An 18,297-nucleotide genomic window follows, 5' to 3' on the forward strand; every position below is an offset into this window, starting at 1 on the left:
CTTGTCCGTTACTTGGCATCGGCCCGCCATCCGCTGCGCGGTGCATGCAGGACTGCTTCATCGCGACGGTCGCCTTCCGCGCACGCAGGGCCCGCAAGGAACCCTCCGGTGACCGTGAGCGTCGCACCGGAGGAGCTCGTAGCTCGGCACGTATGCTAGGTGGACCCGTGTTTAGTCCCGCGCTACCTCATGGATCGCGCCACGCTGTCGCACCGACTTTACCTGTCACAGATGATGTCGCCCGTTCCTCCGTACTCGACGCCGCAGCCACAATGGGACTCAGTTTCCAGCTGTCACGCGAGCTCTCCGACAAGTCCATGTGGGCGATGCTCCGCTGGGTTGACTTGTGGGCCACTTTGCCACGTCACCAGCATCCAGGTTGCTTCAGTGCGGCTCGGACTTGATCAACACCTCAATTGCTTCGCACGCTCATCAACAGAGCCACCTCTGGTAATGTCTTGCTCTGCATCCTGCATGACCAGTTGCTACCACGGCAGCTCCTCCCCTGTGTACTGCAGGAATTTGCCTCCTGCGCTCTCCCTCGTCGCGCCATCGACCACCATCAACAGCTTTCCGACGGCCTCCTCGACCGAGTGCTCCGGTTGCCCGCCAAACGTTGCCGCGCTTGTGTTCCCCTGCGCAGTCGCGACCCATCCCGGGCTGAGCACATAGGCGGCGAGGTTGTGCTTTGCACCGTACTCGTGCGCGATCTTGACGACAAACATGTTGAGCGCCGCTTTGGACATGCTGTAGGCGACGGTCGGGTGCGACGGGCCGGCAAGCACCATCGAGCCCAGCGTGGACGAGATGGCGAGGAAGTGCGGGGAGGGCGAGGCAAAGAGGAGAGGGGCGAAGGTTTGGAAGAGGACGTAGGGGCCGACGGTGTTGACCGTAAAGTGCTTGTGCAGCTGCTCGGGCGGCGTCTCAAGTGTCTGCACGCGCGCTGTCATGATTCCTGGAATGGCCGATTAAGCATGAGCGTAAGCGTTCTTCACATCGCGGTGCGCGTATCCTGCTCGAGATGACCCGACTGACCAGCATTGGCAATAAGGTAGTCAAGCTTGTTCGCCTTCTCCTTGACCAGGGCAGCGACGGCTTGTGCATCCTCTTCGGAAGCGGAGACGAGCTTGACAACGCAGACCTTGCCCGTCTCCTTGGCAACCTTTCTGACCTCATCCGCGTCCGGGTGCTCCGGGTCAATGACACCGGCGAAGATCAGGACATTGTCTCGCTGAGCCAGCTGGCGAACAAAGCCAAGCCCGAGACCACGCTCAGTCCCGGAGACTGCGACGGGCAGAAAGTGCGGTCAGCGGTATTCTCGTCGGCCGCGCGCTCGGCAGCGTACTTAGGAAGGTAGTGGGCGACATGGCGACGCGCAATGTGAGCAAAGCAGTGAGAAGCGCAGGCGGGAACAACACGCAGGGTCGTCGACTCCGAATTTCTCGGCCGAGCGGAAGCGTCGTTCCGACATCGGAACTTCGAGGATAAGGAGCCGCCGGTGTCGCTTCCTCCGGTCAAGGAGTCCTGTTCAGTGATGCTCGAGAGTGCGGGCCGTGGTGTCTAGAGCAAAGAACGGTCCTGCAGAGCCCTCGACGCTTGTGAGCTGTAGCCTACTTTGCTGCGCCTCCGGTAAAGCCTGGACGTTGGCCGGGAAACACGCTCACCTGCAGACAAGTTCGCTAGCGAAAGCGGAGTCAGCACCTTGGCGCTCATCAAGGGCGCAGAGGACTAGAAAATCACTCGGCGTCTCAGCGAAGGGAGGAGGGGGAGGCACATGACAGCCCTGGCGAGACGACCGTGAGCCCCTTGGCTGCGTTCGCCATCCCATGTTGCACGAGATGCTTTGCAACATACTCGAGCTTGGCTACAGCTTTCGGACTCGCCGTTGTGAAGAGGGTAAAAGCAAGAGCCCGACTTGAGAAGGCCGAACGCCCGGTCGGCGTGTTCAGCGCGCTGTGAGCGCGAGTATGACCAAAGACTAGCACAGCATGCCGCATAAACCGAGGCAAAGTGCCATGCACGAGGCACCAGAGGAGACCAGGTCTCGCGGTGCCGGCCTTGACGGTGGTTGGCGTTGGGGCAGTCCATGCAAGGGCGAGCATCACGAACGGCCAGTACTGTAGACTCTTGTGCGCTCCGTTACGCTCAGGTGTAGGTGTGAAGAGGTCCGTTTGCATGATGGGATCACAACGAGAGAGAAACAGGAAGAAAAGGACGGTGTCGCAAGAAAAAGGGTCTGTGTATCGACGAGCGTGCAGAACAAGAAAGGCAGATAAGGCGAAAGGTGCGAAGCAGTGGTGTACAGGGGACAGGGTGAAGACGACACAGAGCTGAGCTCGAGAGGAGAAAAGGGTATCTAGGCGAGGGCCTTGGGAGCAGGAAGCTTCCGCACGGCGACGGCCCATTCGGGCGGCGAAGTCTTGCTCTCGCCCTTGCCGACAACGTTTGCCAGCACGTCGAGCCACTTTGCCTTGACCTCGGCGGTGTCGGCGAAGAAGTCGATCTCGTTGCCATCCTGGAACACCAGGCGGAACGAGTTGTCCATGCGGCCGAGCGCATCCTCGTCGTTTTGCGCCGACTGCGAGTTCAGGTCGTCGACCGAGACGACGTGCGAGAGATTAATCTCGACGTGCGAGCGCTTCGTGACTTCGCTGTACGGGACGAGCGAGCCGCCTCGGAGCTTGACGATGCGACGGCGCCAGACCTGCGGCGTTCAAAGAGGTCAGCCAACAGGATCTGTGGTAGTGTGCACGGACAACGTACCGTCGTGTCACCGCCAAGCTGCGTCAGCACGCTCTCGTGTGCAATCTTGGTCGCCCGCTCGGACAGCTCAAGGCCCTCGATAACCTCGTCCATCGACTTGGGGAGGCTCGACTTGGCGATCGAGGGAATAGAGGGAACAAACAGCAGGTCCAGCGTGAGGGATCCGCTGCAGGTGCGTGGCGACGACGTCGTTTTGGCGCCGAAGGGCACGACGACGCGCGTCTTCTTCAGGCGACACTTGGCCGCCTGCTCGGCCCATGTGATCTTGGCGGTCGCGAGCTGCCCATCCGAGGACACGTAGTCGTAGAAAGGGTCGGGCGTGGGAGGCGGCACGGTCGAGACGTTCTTGGTCGGCGTGGCCTGCTTCTTCTTCGGTGACGAGAAGATGCGGAAAGCCCGGTGCGCCTTGCTCGGCGACGGCGGGGGCGTTGCCGCGAGTGTGGGCGCGGTTGGGATGACCGGAGTTGACGCAGCCGAGTTGCGCGGGACCGAGAAATGGATGGAGAATACAAGAGCTTGGTCACATACACTGCAAAGTGCAGCGGGTCAGCGCACGAGTAAGGCTCGAGAGGAGTATGGGGACACACAGCTCGAACTCCTTGCGCAGCGAGACCTTCGAGCTGAGCTCGCGCACGGCTGCGTCGACTCGTTGCCGTCCATTGTCGAGCGTTGCCGTGACCATCGCCTTCTGTCGCGGTAAGGGCATTCCTTCAAAGGTGACGTCGCGTACTGCAGAGAAAGAGGTCAGACCAGAGGCGCGGGTCCAGAAGTGGGAGAGCACGCGCACGGAGAACGAAAAGTTGCCCGCTGAACTCGCGGTTCTTGCGCACGGCCTGCGAGTTGACACTCATTGTGCTCACTGAGCGGTTGATCGCGTGCTGCGGGTCCATTTGTGAGTCTTGCGTTTGCCTCAACCAGGCAGCGGTGAAGCTCACCACGTCGGATGGGCGCTTCTTCCGCCAGGCGCGCCCTGGGTCAACATCGCCCGCTTTGTGGCCGTTGAAGTCGCTGACGACGACGAGCTGCTTGGACTCGCGCACACGGTAGGTGCGCTGCGAAGAAAGGCTCAGGTGAGGTTCGGGGCGAGTTAGAGAGGAAGGCTAACGCACGTTGCGCGAGTTGTAGATGTCGTCGAGCGACTCAAGGACGGACGAGCCGAACGCTGCATCGTCCGCGCGACGTTCGAAGCCAAGCTCGGGCATCGTGTGCTGCTCCTGCATGACAACCTGCGTGCGAAAACAAGTCAGTATGGTGCAGGGGAGCCCGAGCGAGCCGGACTTACCGAAGACGTCTCGGCCAGATCCGCATCGCCCGTCGACCTGCTGCGCCTCCTCGCAGGCCGCACCGCCCTGCCTTGAGGCTTCAAGTTGGCAACCTCGTCCTCCCGCTCCGTCTCGTCGCCCTCGCTGCCCTCGGCGGCCTCCGCCACGCCGAGCAAGCTGTCGCCGATGCGCCACTCACCTGCGCTGCGCTCCTGCGCCATGCCGACCTGCAGCCGCTCGAGCGGGCTCTGCATCTCCTCGGCCGCGCGCGCGGTCAGCGGCGAGCCGACGCTCACGCCGAGCTCGGCGCGCTGAGGGGACGCTGCGAGCGTCGGGAGGAGGTCGGAGGAGAAGGTCGCAGAACGAGCCTTGGGCGCCGGACGTGCCTCGATGGCACGACCGCCGGGAGAGAGTGGTGCAGTCGGTCCGCCAATCGCAACGGAAGTGGGCGGAGTCGATTTGGTCGGCGACGACGACATGGCGGTGAACGAGGTGCGGGAGGAGAGGGAAGACGTGGGGAAAGCTCCGAAAGAGGGGACAGGGCTCGCCGCGTCCGTCGCGCCAAACAGTGCTTGGTGCGCCTTCATCTTCTCCTCCAGACGGTCGCGGCCAAGGCGGATCGTCCCGCCTCGGAGACTGCCGTTGACGCTCGAGCCGTACCACGAGACGCTCGACGATCCGGCGTCGCTGCCGACAATGGACGCCTTGCGCGACAGCGCGGGCGAAGTGTTGCCGACGTTGAGGACGGCGGCCGACTCGGAAGTGCGGTGCATGGCCGACATGATGGGCGAGCCGACGGACGAAGGGGCCTTGACCGCCGTGACAGCGGGCTCAATGACAGCGACCTTGTGCGGCTGCGGTTGGAGCGGGAGCGTCGTCGGGATCGCCTGGACCGGGCGAGCATTGCTGCCGAGCGAGACGACCGAGCCTGCGGCGCCATCATCGTCGAAGCCCAGGAAGGGCGACGTGCCGGGGATGTCGGGCAGCGAGTACTGCGAGTCGGAGTGGACGAGCGTCGCAGAGGGGATCGGGTCTGCCGAGCGGGGCGGCAGCGCAGGAGGCGCCATCCACTTGGCCGGCGGTGGGACGGGCGAGACGGGCGGCATGGGCAGCGGCGGGCGAGGCGGCGACATCGGTGCGAGGCCGTTGCGCGCGAGGAGGGCCGCTCGTGTCGCCTCAAAGTGGGCGTCGCGCGCGGCGAGATCGTCGTCGTCGTCGTCGTACGCCGAGGTCGACATGACATCGCTCGCGACGTCGTCAGCGCCCGAAACGCTCGAGACGCTGAAGGCCGATTGCGGCGCCTGCGGGATTTGCGGCGACGAGTAGCCGGGAATCGAGCGGTGCGACGGCAGGTCGGGCTGGTCCGAGAAGGATGGGATCTGTGACGGCGAGAAGACGTCCGTGTCGTCGTACGACTCCTCGTGGAGATAGTGGTCGATCTGGCCGATGACTTCGTCCATCGCAGAGCTCGTGCTCGAGACGACCGAGTTGTCCGCGTCGGACGCGCCGTCGTCGACGTCGCGCACATCGTGCACCTCGATGCTACCGCCCTCCTCAAAGCTGTACTGCTGGCGGTGCTGCGCAAAGTCGTCGTCGAGCTCGTCCTCCTCGGACGACTCTGCGCCGCGGCCGTACGCGTACCGCCCCTCGTCGCTGAGCGTGCTCGCATCGCTCATCATGCTCCTCCTGCGCTCCTCCTCGACCTCAAACTCGAACACCTCCTCCGTCTCGGCCCACGCGACGCTCTTGCTGCTCGCCTGCCGCCGCACCGTCCGCACCGGCTCCTCGTCACCCTCCTGCGCGCGGTCCGTCTCGTCCCCGCCGTCGCCGCTGAGCGGGCGCGGGCCACGCATGCCCCTCCGAACGGGCGACATCGCGCTCTGCTGCGGCGGGGGCGAGCGCGATGCCTCGCGCGGGTCGGGAAGGCGGCGCTCCGTCGCCGGCGGGGTGTTTGGCGGCGGGACGCTTGCGCCCGCTACGACGCGAGCGCCCGTCTGGCCGCCGTGTATGGGGGGGCCGGGGTGCACGCCCAGTCCGACGGATGCGGCCGAGGAGGAGGGGAGAGCGGAGAGGTGAGGCGAGTGGTCGTCGTCGGTCGTGCTCGGCTCGTCGTAGTAGCCAAACGGCGCCGATTCGTGCGAAAGCGAGCCAATCTCGTACGGCGCTTGCTGCAGCTCGGGAGAGGCCTTGGTCGCGGTGAAGGGCGACGACGAGACGAGGTTGTTCTTGCGCAGGTGGGCGAACGAGGCTGTCTGGCGGCGCGGCGGGTCGACCTCGTTCGGCGCCGTGCGCGCACCAAAAGCAGGCCGAGCGACCTTGGAGGGCGAAAGGGAGGAAGGGGCTCCTGTAGCCTGGCCGGCTGCGCGGAGCGGAACGCCCGGCGAAGTCGAGCGCGACCGGGGTACGCTCGAGTCGTCCGCCTTGCCGCCACCGAGGCCGAGCTCGTTAAGATCAGAGGGGTTGCTGTTCTCCTTGACGGGGCCGACGTGCTCGCCGCTGACCCTGCGAGACCCGCTCGTGCGGCGCGAGAGGCTGCCGGTCCCGTTCGCCGAAGCGGTCGGGATCCTCGACGACGTGTAGAGCCCGAGGCCTGGGTTTGATGCGAAGGACTGCGACACAGGGCGAGCGGAGGACGCGGCGGGGGCGTTGTTCTGGCCGAGTCGCTTGGCGAAGGGCGAGTTGGAGACGAGTCCGCCGGTCGACATGTGCTTGAACGAGCCCGAGTTGCGCCTGCGCGCCGTGATGGCCTCTACGCCGCCCTCTGCGCCCTTGACGTTGTGGATGAGGACGGAAGCGGGTCGGGGAGCGGGTGCGGCCGAGTCGAAGCGCGCGGCGAGGACGGGCGGCGAGTGCAGCTGATCGAGTGAGGGACTCGTAGGGGATGCTGCGGGTGCTGCCATCGCGGGCAGGCTCTGCTCAGGGTCGCAGGCGTCGAGGGAGAGCCGCGGTGGATCTGTCAACAGACGCCGGAGAGGGTGAGAAGAGTGCAGCGAGGCAGAGCGAGGTAGAGTGCGCACGTTGCTTCACAGAGTGCAGAGTGTCTCCTAAGCTGCGTCTGCTCTCTCACTGGAGCTGCAGAGCGGTGTGAGCGAGCGAGAAGAAGGCGCGAAGGCGGCGAAGTTGAACGATCGCTTCCTCGCCAACGTCCCGCCGCAACTCGCGCCCGGACTTCCTTTGGGCTCCCGCGAGGCTCACAATGACCACGCGAGTGCCCCGTGCCCTCTGGGAAGGCAGCAGCGAGCTCATTGCAGAAACCGGCTTTCGCTCCTCTTTCCCGCACGTGCGTCGAAGAGAGGAACATGCGTGCGAGATTACGTCTAGAGTGGGCTACGAGGTACACTACTACAACACGAGGTCTCCAACCCGATCGTCTGCGTGCAGACACAGCGAGGGACAGGCGAGCGCAGCCATCTTCGGGCGCGCTCAAATCGGCAGCCAGGCCTACTGCGCCTCTTCGTCCGCCGCGTGCTCGCCGTAAACGCGCACCGGGATCGTCGCCTTGGTCCCGTTCGTCGTCGGTGCAGGCGTGTCGGGCGGCGGGAGCACCTCCTTGAAGTCGGTCCAGCCGCGCTCGGCCCACCTTGCCCGTCGGGACGCCATGCTGCGCAATTGACGCGCGTGAGCGACATGCAGGACTCGAAACAGAGAGAGAGACGCACAGCTCGCGGGCCCAGCCCTTGACGACGTTGTGCTGGATGCGCGGGATCGTCGTCTCGAAGAACTCCTGCAGCTTGCGGTTCCCTTGCGCTGCGTTTCGCGATACGTCAGTCTCGTGGCCTTTGTGACGGCGGAGCGCGCGACGCACAGTTCTCGTACTCGACCGCCTGCTGGCACAGCTCGTACAGGTCAAGGTCCTTGACGAACTTGCTTTCGGGCGTCTCGCGCGCCTCGTATTCCTCCCAGAGCGACTTGAGGCGCAGCGACGCGATCGACGGGTGCCCGAGGAGGCCGTAGATGCGCTCCATCGCTTTCTGTGCACCGAACATGTGAGATGGTCAGCCGACTGCTCACAGAGAGGGATGAAGGCGTCCGACGCACCTCCTCGAGAGCGAGCTTCTGCGCCTTGCTCACACCCGACGCATGCTCGGGTGTGATATCGCCGACGTCCGCCTCGGCCAGGTCGTGCACGATCGAGAGCATGACGCACTTTCCAATGTCGAGCGACGCCGTTTCAGGGAAGGCGAGGCAGAGGAGGGCCATGCTGTGCGCGCGACGAGGGTGAGCAACTGCTCGAGACGTGGGGAAAAGCAGGTCGCGCACCGGCCCATGTGGTCCATGATGCTCTCTGGCTTGTCCACACCCTGGTTGACCCATCCAGTGCGCTTGTTCGTCTGTGAGAAAGAGAGGCGACCGCCTCGAGAGGTCAGCTCGACTTGCCACACGAGCTTGCAAAGAGCCGCTGCGTACCTTGAGGCGCTCGAGGGTGTGAAAGAAGCCCAGGGTGCCCTCCCTGCAGTCCAGGGGGACGGGAGGAGCGGCGGGAGTGCCGTCGACCGGTCGAGAAGAGGCAACCATGAGGGGCACGAGCGGGACGAGCTGGAAGCGGGCAGGGAGAGAGCCGGCAAGCTGTGTACGAGTGCAAGCGAGGCTCTGGCAGACCCTGGTGCGAGAGCTGCTCGGGGTCTGGTCGAGAGCTTCCTGCTCGGTTCTTTCCGTCATCCAACTTGCGCAGATCCCGGTCACCGCTTCCTGCTGCCTTTGTGAGCCATACAGTACCCCGAGAACTTCTCCTTGAGGCAGTCCACATTGCTACTGGCTTGTCTCGTCGTCGTGGCGTCACATTGTCGCCTCGCTCGCTCGGCACGGTTTGATGATGAGTCCCGTGAGCCAGCTACCCCGCTTGAGTGAAGCTTTACACTGCCCTCGGACTTCTGTACACGGCCCATGCATTCGCGCGCCTCGTCGGTCCGCATCCGCCTGACTCGCCTGCTCTACCGTTGCGCCTGACTCGCTCCGCCTGCCCGCCCCAGATTGGGCGGAAGAATGACGCTTCTTCCGCTTCTTCTGCGAAGCCAGCGCTACAGAGACAGCGACAGACCATGTCCGCTGTCCGCCTGCTCGTTGATGACAAGTCGGGCTATTCTGCGCTGTGGGACGAGGAAGCGCTCGCTCCCCTCGTAGCGCCGCACTTCGACGTCAAGAAGCTCCCAACAACTCGTCAGTCTCTGCATATCACGCTTCTAACAAAGACCGAAGCGGGTTCTCTCAAGCGCGACCACCCGTTCCGACACGTCGCCTTCACATCGGACGACGTAGTTCCACTCGGACTCGGCGGCGACAAGGCGATCTTCCTCGTCGTGCTATGCAACAAGGCGAATCTCCTGCGCAAAAAGGCTGGACTCCCGCTCAAAGACTTCCATATCAGCCTTCTCGCCCCTTCGCACGCCTCTCCCGAAGACTTCCCTCACGGCCTCTCGACCCTCCGCGCTCCGCCTCCTACAACGCCCCTCGCGCTCGACGCACTCGCTCACCACCAACTCCTCTCAGGCGACTTCTTCGCCTCGCGAAGCACCGCCGCGGAGTATTGCGCCCTCGACCTCACCCAGAGCAAACCCTTCATCCGCCTCGGCGACGCCGCGCTCCGCCTCTCGCAGCACAAGCTCGCGCTCCTCGCCTACGGGCGGGCATGGTACTTTGGCGAAGGGGCCGTGCGCGCCTATGCTCTGCGTCAGCTGTTGCGCGCGGGAAGGGATACCGAGTGGGGCACGACGTACCTCGCGTACGAGGCGGCCCAGCTTGACGACTTGCCGTACGGTGTGCGCGACGCATTGCTCGAGCCGTGGAGTGATGCGTTGAAGGAGGAGTTACTCGAGGCGTGTGAGCAGGGTCGGCCTCCGGAGCTCTGTATCGAGGCAAGAGAACTGCATCGGTTGCGGCTGAACGGGGAGGAGCAGAAGCTCATGCGCAATTTCGTGCGTTCCCTCTCTCTTGTTTGGCAATGTCACAACTGACCTCAGCTTGCACAGCGCTGGATCGTCCCCTTCCACCTCGCGATCTCTTCCATTCCACGACAAAGCGACATCCCGCTCCTCGCCTCTCCTGCTCTCGGCATCCGCCATGTCGTCAGCCTGACAGAGCAAGCGCTCCCGTCTGGCTGGTTCAAAATCCAGTACGGCATCAGCTTGACACACATCCCGATCGACGATTACCGACCGCCGACTGTTGCGCAAATCCAGCTGTTCCTTCTCGCCGTCCACAACGCCGATGGACCCGTCCTGGTGCACTGCGCGGGCGGCAAAGGTCGAGCCGGTACGATGGTCGCTGCCTACCTCATCGCGTTCGGCTTCGCCCGCCCTCCCGCTCGCTGGACCTTCCCAGTCTCTTCGCCGTCGCAGGCGCTGCAAGACTTGCGCCGCATCCGCCCGCTCTCGGTTGAGACTGGCGCTCAAGAAGACGCTCTCAGAGCGTTCTGCAAGCACCTTTCGTCGGGAGGGCAGCCGTACCCAGCGCATCCCGTCGAACCGCCCGCTTCGCCCGTCCAGGTCGATGGCCATGTCGGGCCCGACGCCGACCTCGTCGTGCTCGTCGGTCTTCCGGGCAGCGGCAAGTCGTTCTTGCGATGTGCGCTCGTCGCGCGCGATCTGCGCTGGCGGAGCGTATCCGGCGATGAAGACGGCGGATCGTCTGCCGTGCTCGCCGCCGTGTCTTCGCTGCGCGCGGGCCACAAGCTCGTCGTCGACCGCTGCAACGCCTCGAGCGCCGACCGCAAGGCGCTGCTCGATCTTGCGCAGCACGCCAAGCACGCTGTCGCCGTCTTCCTCGACTTTCCGCCCGACTTGTGCGCCCAGCGCGCGCAACTGCGATCCGACCACCCGACGCTCCCGCCTGGTCCCCGCGTCCTCGCGGCCATCAAGCAATTCACCCGGTCTCTCGAGTCGCCACAGCTGCGCGAAGGCTTCGCCGGCGTGGCAGTCATCAAGTCACTCGAGGCGAGCAGTGAAGTCGTGCGCCGCTTGACTCCGTCCTGGAGCGGCCTTCTCAAGTTTCCGCGCACCCCGCACCTGTACAACCTCGGGTCCGCAACGGCCGACGACCTCGTCTCTTCGCTCGACCGTGCCGGTCTTGCCCCGCAGCGCCCGCTTCCGCCAGGCACGCGCCTCGTCCTCACGGAGAAGGTCGACGGCGCGAACCTCGCCTTCTCGCTCTCGTCCTCGCGCCAGCTCCTTGTGCAGAACCGGTCGCACTACCTCTCGGGCTCGGGCGCACACGCCCAGTTTCGCGCACTCGACCGGTGGATGGAGGACCACGCGGTGGAGCTGCAGGAGTTGCTTAGCCGGGACGAGCACTTCCCGGAGCGGTTCATCCTGTATGGCGAGTGGATGGCGGCGACGCACAGGTGCGCCGCATTTATGGTATCTTCACACAGGTCGTCTCAGACTGACGCTTGGCTTGCTTGCAGCGTTGCCTACAACGCTCTGCCGTCCCTCTTCCTGGCGTACGACCTGTACGACCGCACCCTCTCCCGCTTTGTCCCGCGAAGCACGCTCGAGGCGCTCCTCTCGCCCGGAACGTCGCAGATTCCGCTCGTGCCCGTATTGCATGTGCGCGAAGCGGCACGGGGCGAGAACTGGCCGAGCAAGGAGGAGCTCGAAACGCTTGTACAGGGGCCGTCGGCTTTTATACGAGCCGAGCAGGCGAAGGAGCGGGAACGCAGGATGGAAGGCGTGTACCTTAAGTTGGAGGACGAGGAAGAGGTGCTTGAGCGGTGCGCTCATGTCCTCCCAGCTGTTCTTTGCTGCGCTCACGCGGCTTCACCATGCTGCTAGGACAAAAGTGGTCCGAGGAGACTTCATTGCCGGCAACAAGCACTGGACGAAGGCGGCTTTGCGCTACAACTCGCTCGCTGTGGGCCCTTTTGAAGCGTAGTCGTCTGTCGGTCTCGACTTTTGACGGCTTCTCCCGCTGCGCGCAGTAGCTGACAATGCGAATGAATCGCGCGGTCGCGAAAAGAGGAAGGGTTGTCTTGCAAGCTTGCTCGCAGCGAGATAGCGAGGAACGCAGACGAACGATTTCGAGGAGACAACTACAGACGCAACGTCGACCTCCTATAGCACCTTCAAGCTGGAGCAACGGGTAGCGCGAACGGAGGAGGGTATCGAGCGGGCGCGGGCGACTGACCATTTAGTCGTCATCCTCGCTCTCGGCCTTTGCTTTCGAAGCGCGCTTCTTCGGCGCGGCCTTCTTCTTCTTGGGCTTCTCTTCCTCCTCATCCTGCAGGTCAGACAGTTCGTCAGAAAAGGCTCGCGCGCTGTGAACTGCGCAGCGCACCTCGTCGTCCGACTCGGCCTTGGCCTTGCGCTTGGGCGCCGCGCGCTTCTTCTTCGGCTTCTCCTGTGGATCGCAGGGATGTGAGTGCGTCCAAGACCGTCAAAGCTCGAGGCGCGACGCACCTCCTCCTCGGAGTCGGCGCCGCTGAACTCGGCCTCGTCTTCGTCGCTCTCGTCCTTCTTCTTCTTGCTTGCCTTCTTGGCCGGCGCCCTCTTCTTGGCGGGAGCCTGCAACGCATCCCTCAGCAATCCGGGCGATTCAAATCTGGCGCAGACGCACCTTCTTCGGCTTCTCCTCGGCGCTCTCGCCCTCTTCGCCATCGTCGTCCTTCTTGGCCTTCTTCTTGGCCGGCGCGCGCTTCTTCTTCGGCGTCGGCTTCTCGACTGGGTTGCCGTCCTCGTCGAGCTCGGGCTCGGGCTCGGGCTTGCGCGCAGAGTCCGGGATGTCCTCGTCCGCAACTGCGTGCCAGGAGTATGCGAGGGCGTGATCAGGACGGCTCACGCAACCAACGTGGCCGTCATTGTGAGACGCGCGTCAAGGTAGGCTGGATGTCCCGCGAGGCGACGGCAAACGTCGCACAGGCCGCACACAGGGGCACGCACCTTGGCCCTCTGCGAAAGCCTTGGAGACGCGCTCCTGGTCCTCGGGCGTGAGGTCCTCGTACCCGTCGAGCTCGTCAGCCGTCTCGAACGCCTCCTTCATGTTGGTGAACTGCTTGGGCGTCACGCAGCTGTTGCGTACGCGCGGGAGGAGGGGGGTCCGAGCGAGGTCAGACGGGCAGGGGGAGCAGAGAGAGGAGGGGAGACGCACCCCCAGTGGCGCCACGCGAAGCTCGAGTTGCCCTCTGCAAGCATGGAAAGCGCAATCAGCATCACCACAAGCACGGCTGCGAATGCGGCGAGACATGCCCGTCTGTGCAGCCAGTCTCGTCGCATTCACTCGGACGCTCTGGCGGAGCAACACGTACGGATGGTGACGAGTGTTCCAAAGCGGAGGCTGCCCTGTGCAGATCCGCACAACAAAGACGGAGAGCGAAGGTCAACAGGCGCTTGGAGATGCCCTCCAGCGAGTCACTTGCGAGCGCACCTTGTCGATCTTGGTGCCCGTGCACGGCTTAGCGCCCTGTGTGTGCAGCTCGAGTGGTCAGTGAGCTCTCTGCAAACGCCAGGGCTGCAACAGCGAGAGGTGGGGCCTCGAGGGAGAAGCAGCCGGTCCCTCGCGACACAAGGCCTAGACAGAGGCGCAGAGAGCACACACCTTGCACTTGGATGTGCCGAGCTCTGCCACAGAAACCTCAGTGTCAGCGCGAGCACTTGGCAAGACGTCGACATCATCGTCGAGCGGGTCGAGCGGGGCAGCGCGAGCGAGCGCAACGCACTGGCGTATTCGAGGCGGTAGCTCATGTTCTCGATCAGTCTCTTTCTGGTGGGTCAGACGCAGCCTCGGTGTCTCTGGAGCGAGACGACGCGGTGACGGCGAGATGTCAACGGGAAAGCCGCGACGACGGGGACAACGCGGCATACAGCAGAACGCACTCTCTCTTTTTATGTTGCTTCCAATCTGGAGGCTGTTCCACGACTACTGAGCCTCCGGCGTGCCCCACTCCTGAGCAGCTGGGAGGCCCGACCCGCTTTCGAAAATGCGCAAAACCACCGAGTGCACTCATCGGCCGACCACTGGCTGCAGAGCTTCGGTCCGGGTGTGCTCAATCCTTGCACCGGATTGGTAGAGTTCTACGACCAGGTTTCGTGGCCGAGCGCAAGTGGTGGGATCACCAGCGGGATCACGTACCACCGGAAGGATGTCAGGGCGAGCGGTATCAGCCGTTCAAGCAGTGCCAGCCAGCTGTGCATCAACTCCCGTGCGTTCGGTCGGTTATGCGGGATGTCTCTCCTGACCCAGGACGACGTGAAGGCGTCGAAGTCAGCGCGTTCCTTGCTTCGGCGACGTTTGCCCTCTCGACGGGGCATGTTGGAGTAGTGGCTGCTCCGCCCAGGTGGCTCATAAAATGACCGAACCGTGAAAATTCGGCGACCGGCATGTGGGCTCGTACGGCGTGACTGAACAAGTGGAAGGTCCAGAAGCGGGTTGGAAGCAGGCGAGGCAACCTCATAGGCTGATGCGACTACGTTTGAGGAAGCAGCGAGCGCGAACCATCTGGGACTCTGCTGCTCCTAGCACAAGCACTTTGAGCGTCCTTTTGCCAGGGAACACGGCACAGCAACTGCGACGCGGAAGGGAGACGACTGAGCGACGCAGCGAGACAACGACGGCACCGTTGCCGGCGGGACGAGCACGAGCGAACAGCTGGGAAGCAGGCGAATCTCAACGACTGCAGCACATGTCCGGCGAGAGCGACACGAGCGAGCAGGCCAGAGGTCGGCCGGAAAAGGAGGTCGGGCCGAGACTGCGACGGCGAGGTCCCACCACCCAGCGCGCCTGCGAGCGCACACCTCTCCGGCTGGTTCGACGCGTGGCTTGCCGGACTGGGCCATCCCTGCAGACTAGCGTCGCATTTGTCTGGACTCGCCGGAGGCCGTCGTCGCGGCGGTCGCTTCGTGGGTGATGAAGGTGCGAGCCACCCGCGGCTCTCGCTCCACAGCGCCCGAGGGAGCCAGCTGACCGGCGCACGAGCCTGCAGTACCTCTTCGCCGCGATCGACGCGCGACAGGCGCGCGCAAAGGAGCAGCGCGCCGCCTCGCACGCGACCCGCCCTCCTCGCGCCCGCTTCAACCCCGACGAGCTCAAACGCCTCGTCGTAGAGGCCAGCGAAGCAGTCGTGCGTCTCGAGCATCACTTTCTAGCCGGGTACAGCGGGCAAGAGCTCACCACGAGCTGTTCACGCCGTGTCTGCTCTGTTGACTTCACGCAGGATGACAAGTCGGCTGCGAACGACTTCCAAGAGACGCTTGAGCGCATCGTCGGCGAGATTCGCAACACCACCGTGCGTCCACTTGCGTAGAGCGCTGCCAGCTAGACTCGCTGATTCCCCTGCGCTTGCAGGAGCATTCGGGAGCGTTCCTTCAGAAGGTCCGGAAGGCAGATGTGCCCGACTACTACGACGGTGCGCCTCGTCCGTCCCCGTCCAGTACGTGGCAAGCTGACACAGCGATCTGCAGTCATCAAGCGGCCGATGGACCTCGCGACGCTACTCAAGAAGGTCAAGCAGCAGGCGTACCGGACCAAGAAGGCCTTTGCCGAAGACCTCGACTTGATCTGGTCCAACTGCTTGCTCTACAACAGTCACCCCGTGCGCTCGTTGCTACGCATTCCGCCAAACTCAGCTGACCCCGCTCGCTGGGAAGCAGAACCACCCTCTCCGGCATTCTGCCGAATTCCTGCGCGCAAAGTCGAACCAGCTCCTCGAGTTCATCACCGACCCGGCGCTCTCGCAGCGCAGCCTTCTCGCTGCTTCGCTGAGCTCGGCAGCGCTCGATGCGCGCCGGGGGAACAGCACGCGGATCGGCACGCCCGATGATGATGCGGACGCGGACGGCGAGAGTGACGAGGACGGTGAGAGGAGCAAGCGCGCACTGAGCGAACGGCTGCTGAACGGGGTCAACGGTGATGGTGAGCGAAGCCGCTCATCAAGTCCGCCTGTCCGTGCTAACGTCTACTCCAACACAGCTGCTCGCGACTCGTCCGCTTCACCTGCGCCGTCACGCTCGGCGACGCCTGGCGTTGCAAGGCGGCTGAGCAGAAAGCTCAGCGCCGGACCTGTGCGCAGTCCCGCTTCGTTCCGCTTCGACCAGTGATTGACCTTCCCAACTTCTGCAGCTTGCTCGCATCAGCGCTTCCCCAGAACCTACGCCACCTCCCCCTCACTTCCCGTTCGAGGAGCATGCCGCCTTCGTGCGGACACCGCACTCGATGCACGAGTTCCTTCTGCTCGACCAGGAGTTGAGCAAGCTCGAGGGCAATGGTTTCCGTCCGATCCGCTCTTCCGTCGCACTTCCTCCCTCCGCCTTCGAGCCCGCTCCTTCAACCTCATCCTCGGCCGTCGCAAAGCCAAAGTCGCGCGCCAAGTCGCGCGTCAACACGCTCGTCCGACACCTCCACCCGGAAGCGCTTCCGGGACCCGCCTCCCCTGCCCCTGCTCTCACTGCCGCGTCCTCCCGCGCAGCCACTCCTTCCGCCTCTGAGCCCTCTACGCCCGCCGCGCCTCCGCCCGCGCCTGCCCCGTTCCCTCCACGCAATCCGAACGACCCCCTCGAGGCGATCTGGTGGGACGTCGTCGCGCCAGTGCGCTCCTCCGCGCAGCTGTACCACCCGTCCACTTCTTCCGCTCCCGCGGCGGCTGCCGAGCCGGGAGTGAACGGGATCAACGGGCATGGACCTGCGGCGGCGGGCCCGGCAAAGCTCATCCAGGGCGCGGCGCCCGCGCTCGTTGCGGGCATGCCGCACGTTCCCTGGGTCGGGTTCACCGCCTCGCCGTTTGTCACCTCGTCAGGCGTGTCGGCTTCGAGCGGCGCCGCGGCGAAGGGCAAGGGGCGGGCTGCCGTGGGGAAGAGGACGGGCGAGGGGCTGGGCGTGCGGATGAGGAGGAATTGCGAGACGCTGCGGAGGATCAGGAGGGTCGGGGATACGCTTGCGAGGGAAAGCACCGCGGCAGATTTGGTGCGTTCCTGTGCTCTCAGTTCGGCTTTTGCAGAGACGTCAGCTAACGTTGTTGACGACCTGTGCAGGAGTCGCCCACCGTCTCGGACGGCGATATCTCGGACCTTTCGGATGACGACGCCAATGTTGCTTCGATGGAGGTGGATCCCCTACCCAAGCGGCGAAGGCGCACCCTGCAGCGCCCCAAGTCGCTCGTGCGCGCGCAGACGATTCCGCATGAGGCGATGCGCTGCCCAGCGACAGCGCCAGATGCCGCGAGGGAGGCGTTGAGGGCTGTTGGGGCGGGAGTCCTCGAGCATGCAGGATTCGAAGGTACGTGGCGAAAGTTGGCGCGAGCCGTTTGACCTGCGGTCCCTGCGAGCGCAGTACTGACTGATTGCGGCGTCACATCTCGTACAGGCGCGAGTGGCGGTGCCCTCGACGTGCTGGGCCACCTTGCCGGCGAGTATATCACGAACCTCGGGCGGACATTGCGGTTCTACGTCGACCGCTATGGGAACGACCTGTCCGAGCGGGTGCGTCTCTCCTTCCACTCAGTAGTCTCGAGCACCGTCTCATATGTGCTACGTCCACAGCGCATCCTGAATCAGGCGCTCGCGGAAAATGGCGTCCCCTCTCCCTCGCACCTATCATCGCACGTCAGCGAAGACATTGACCGATATGGCGCACGCCTGAACGACACGCTGTCGAAGCTCGAGCGCGCACGGCAAGAGCAGCTCGACGGTCTCTCAGCAGACGACCTCGCACGCGCCGATTCGGCGGACGAGGCGCTCTTTGCCAATGACGGCGAGGCGTTCCTCACGGGCGACTGGGCTCACAAGCTGGGCGACGATTTCTTCGGCCTCAACGCTCTTGGTCTCGACCAGGAGCTCGCCGTGCAGAACCTCGTGCTCCCGAAGTGGCTTCTGCGCGGCGAGGCTCGGCCGCATGACAACGAGTCGACCAGCTCGACGCTCGCCTACTCGCCTCCTCCGTCTTTCATTCCCCTCACTCCCGACGCCATTTCCTCACAGATCGGCATCCTCAGGCCGTACTTCACGCTCCGCGCTGCCCTCCCGGCCCTCGGGCTCACCGAGGACTCGTCGTCCTCCGCTCTTGCGCTTTCGGGCCTCCCGTCTTCTTCGTCCCGCTCAAAGACGGGCACGCGGCACAAGGTGCCGCCGCACGGCCGCATCCCGTTCAAGGGCAAGAAGCGACCCGACGACCCGACGCTCCCAAGCGCACTGGCGGCGCAACTTGCGGGGCTGAACGAGCCGCCGAAGAAGAAGCGCAAAAAGGCCGTTGCAGTCGAGGATGCCGTCGTGGACAGTGGAGGAGAATAAGCGGTAGAGCAAATTGGCATCAGCAGTAGCAGTCGACCGTGTTGTCACGCATACAGTGCAAAAAG

At 64.3% G+C, this 18,297-nt stretch overlaps 6 protein-coding genes across 6 annotated transcripts; 2 read left to right on the forward strand and 4 right to left on the reverse strand.

Annotated features, from left to right (window-relative positions):
- Positions 1-485: 485 nt before the first annotated feature.
- On the reverse strand, positions 486-1,367 carry JCM10292_001520 (uncharacterized protein; the record flags this gene model as incomplete). Its single annotated transcript, XM_076649338.1, has 3 exons — positions 486-955; positions 1,036-1,284; positions 1,346-1,367. 3 exons carry the CDS (start codon positions 1,365-1,367, stop codon positions 486-488), a joined length of 741 nt encoding a protein of 246 aa, XP_076505137.1.
- A 989-nt stretch (positions 1,368-2,356) lies between these two features.
- Positions 2,357-6,925, reverse strand: JCM10292_001521 (uncharacterized protein; the record flags this gene model as incomplete). The annotated part of the gene is made up of 7 exons (XM_076649339.1): positions 2,357-2,704; positions 2,764-3,292; positions 3,351-3,492; positions 3,551-3,641; positions 3,699-3,815; positions 3,873-3,989; positions 4,046-6,925. 7 exons carry the CDS (start codon positions 6,923-6,925, stop codon positions 2,357-2,359), a joined length of 4,224 nt encoding a protein of 1,407 aa, XP_076505138.1.
- A 541-nt stretch (positions 6,926-7,466) lies between these two features.
- JCM10292_001522 (HD domain-containing protein) lies at positions 7,467-8,540 on the reverse strand (the record flags this gene model as incomplete). Its single annotated transcript, XM_076649340.1, has 6 exons — positions 7,467-7,626; positions 7,685-7,772; positions 7,831-7,996; positions 8,064-8,226; positions 8,286-8,356; positions 8,433-8,540. The coding sequence occupies 6 exons, from the start codon at positions 8,538-8,540 to the stop codon at positions 7,467-7,469; spliced, it is 756 nt and encodes a 251-aa protein (XP_076505139.1).
- Positions 8,541-9,064: 524 nt separating this feature from the next.
- On the forward strand, positions 9,065-11,944 carry JCM10292_001523 (uncharacterized protein; the record flags this gene model as incomplete). The annotated part of the gene is made up of 4 exons (XM_076649341.1): positions 9,065-9,937; positions 9,992-11,361; positions 11,425-11,730; positions 11,938-11,944. 4 exons carry the CDS (start codon positions 9,065-9,067, stop codon positions 11,942-11,944), a joined length of 2,556 nt encoding a protein of 851 aa, XP_076505140.1.
- A 202-nt stretch (positions 11,945-12,146) lies between these two features.
- JCM10292_001524 (uncharacterized protein) lies at positions 12,147-13,696 on the reverse strand (the record flags this gene model as incomplete). The annotated part of the gene is made up of 10 exons (XM_076649342.1): positions 12,147-12,236; positions 12,294-12,356; positions 12,416-12,520; positions 12,573-12,751; positions 12,896-13,004; positions 13,104-13,137; positions 13,261-13,289; positions 13,380-13,415; positions 13,551-13,573; positions 13,672-13,696. The coding sequence occupies 10 exons, from the start codon at positions 13,694-13,696 to the stop codon at positions 12,147-12,149; spliced, it is 693 nt and encodes a 230-aa protein (XP_076505141.1).
- Positions 13,697-14,858: 1,162 nt separating this feature from the next.
- SPT7 (SAGA histone acetyltransferase complex subunit SPT7) lies at positions 14,859-18,232 on the forward strand (the record flags this gene model as incomplete). The annotated part of the gene is made up of 11 exons (XM_076649343.1): positions 14,859-14,864; positions 14,935-15,072; positions 15,166-15,237; positions 15,297-15,357; positions 15,413-15,543; positions 15,602-15,863; positions 15,921-16,012; positions 16,071-16,910; positions 16,979-17,222; positions 17,310-17,425; positions 17,486-18,232. The coding sequence occupies 11 exons, from the start codon at positions 14,859-14,861 to the stop codon at positions 18,230-18,232; spliced, it is 2,709 nt and encodes a 902-aa protein (XP_076505142.1).
- Positions 18,233-18,297: the final 65 nt, after the last annotated feature.

Source organism: Rhodotorula paludigena (assembly GCF_050403205.1).
Source record: "Rhodotorula paludigena JCM10292 DNA, Rt_paludigena_JCM10292v1_ctg23, whole genome shotgun sequence".
Lineage (NCBI taxonomy): Eukaryota > Fungi > Basidiomycota > Microbotryomycetes > Sporidiobolales > Sporidiobolaceae > Rhodotorula > Rhodotorula paludigena.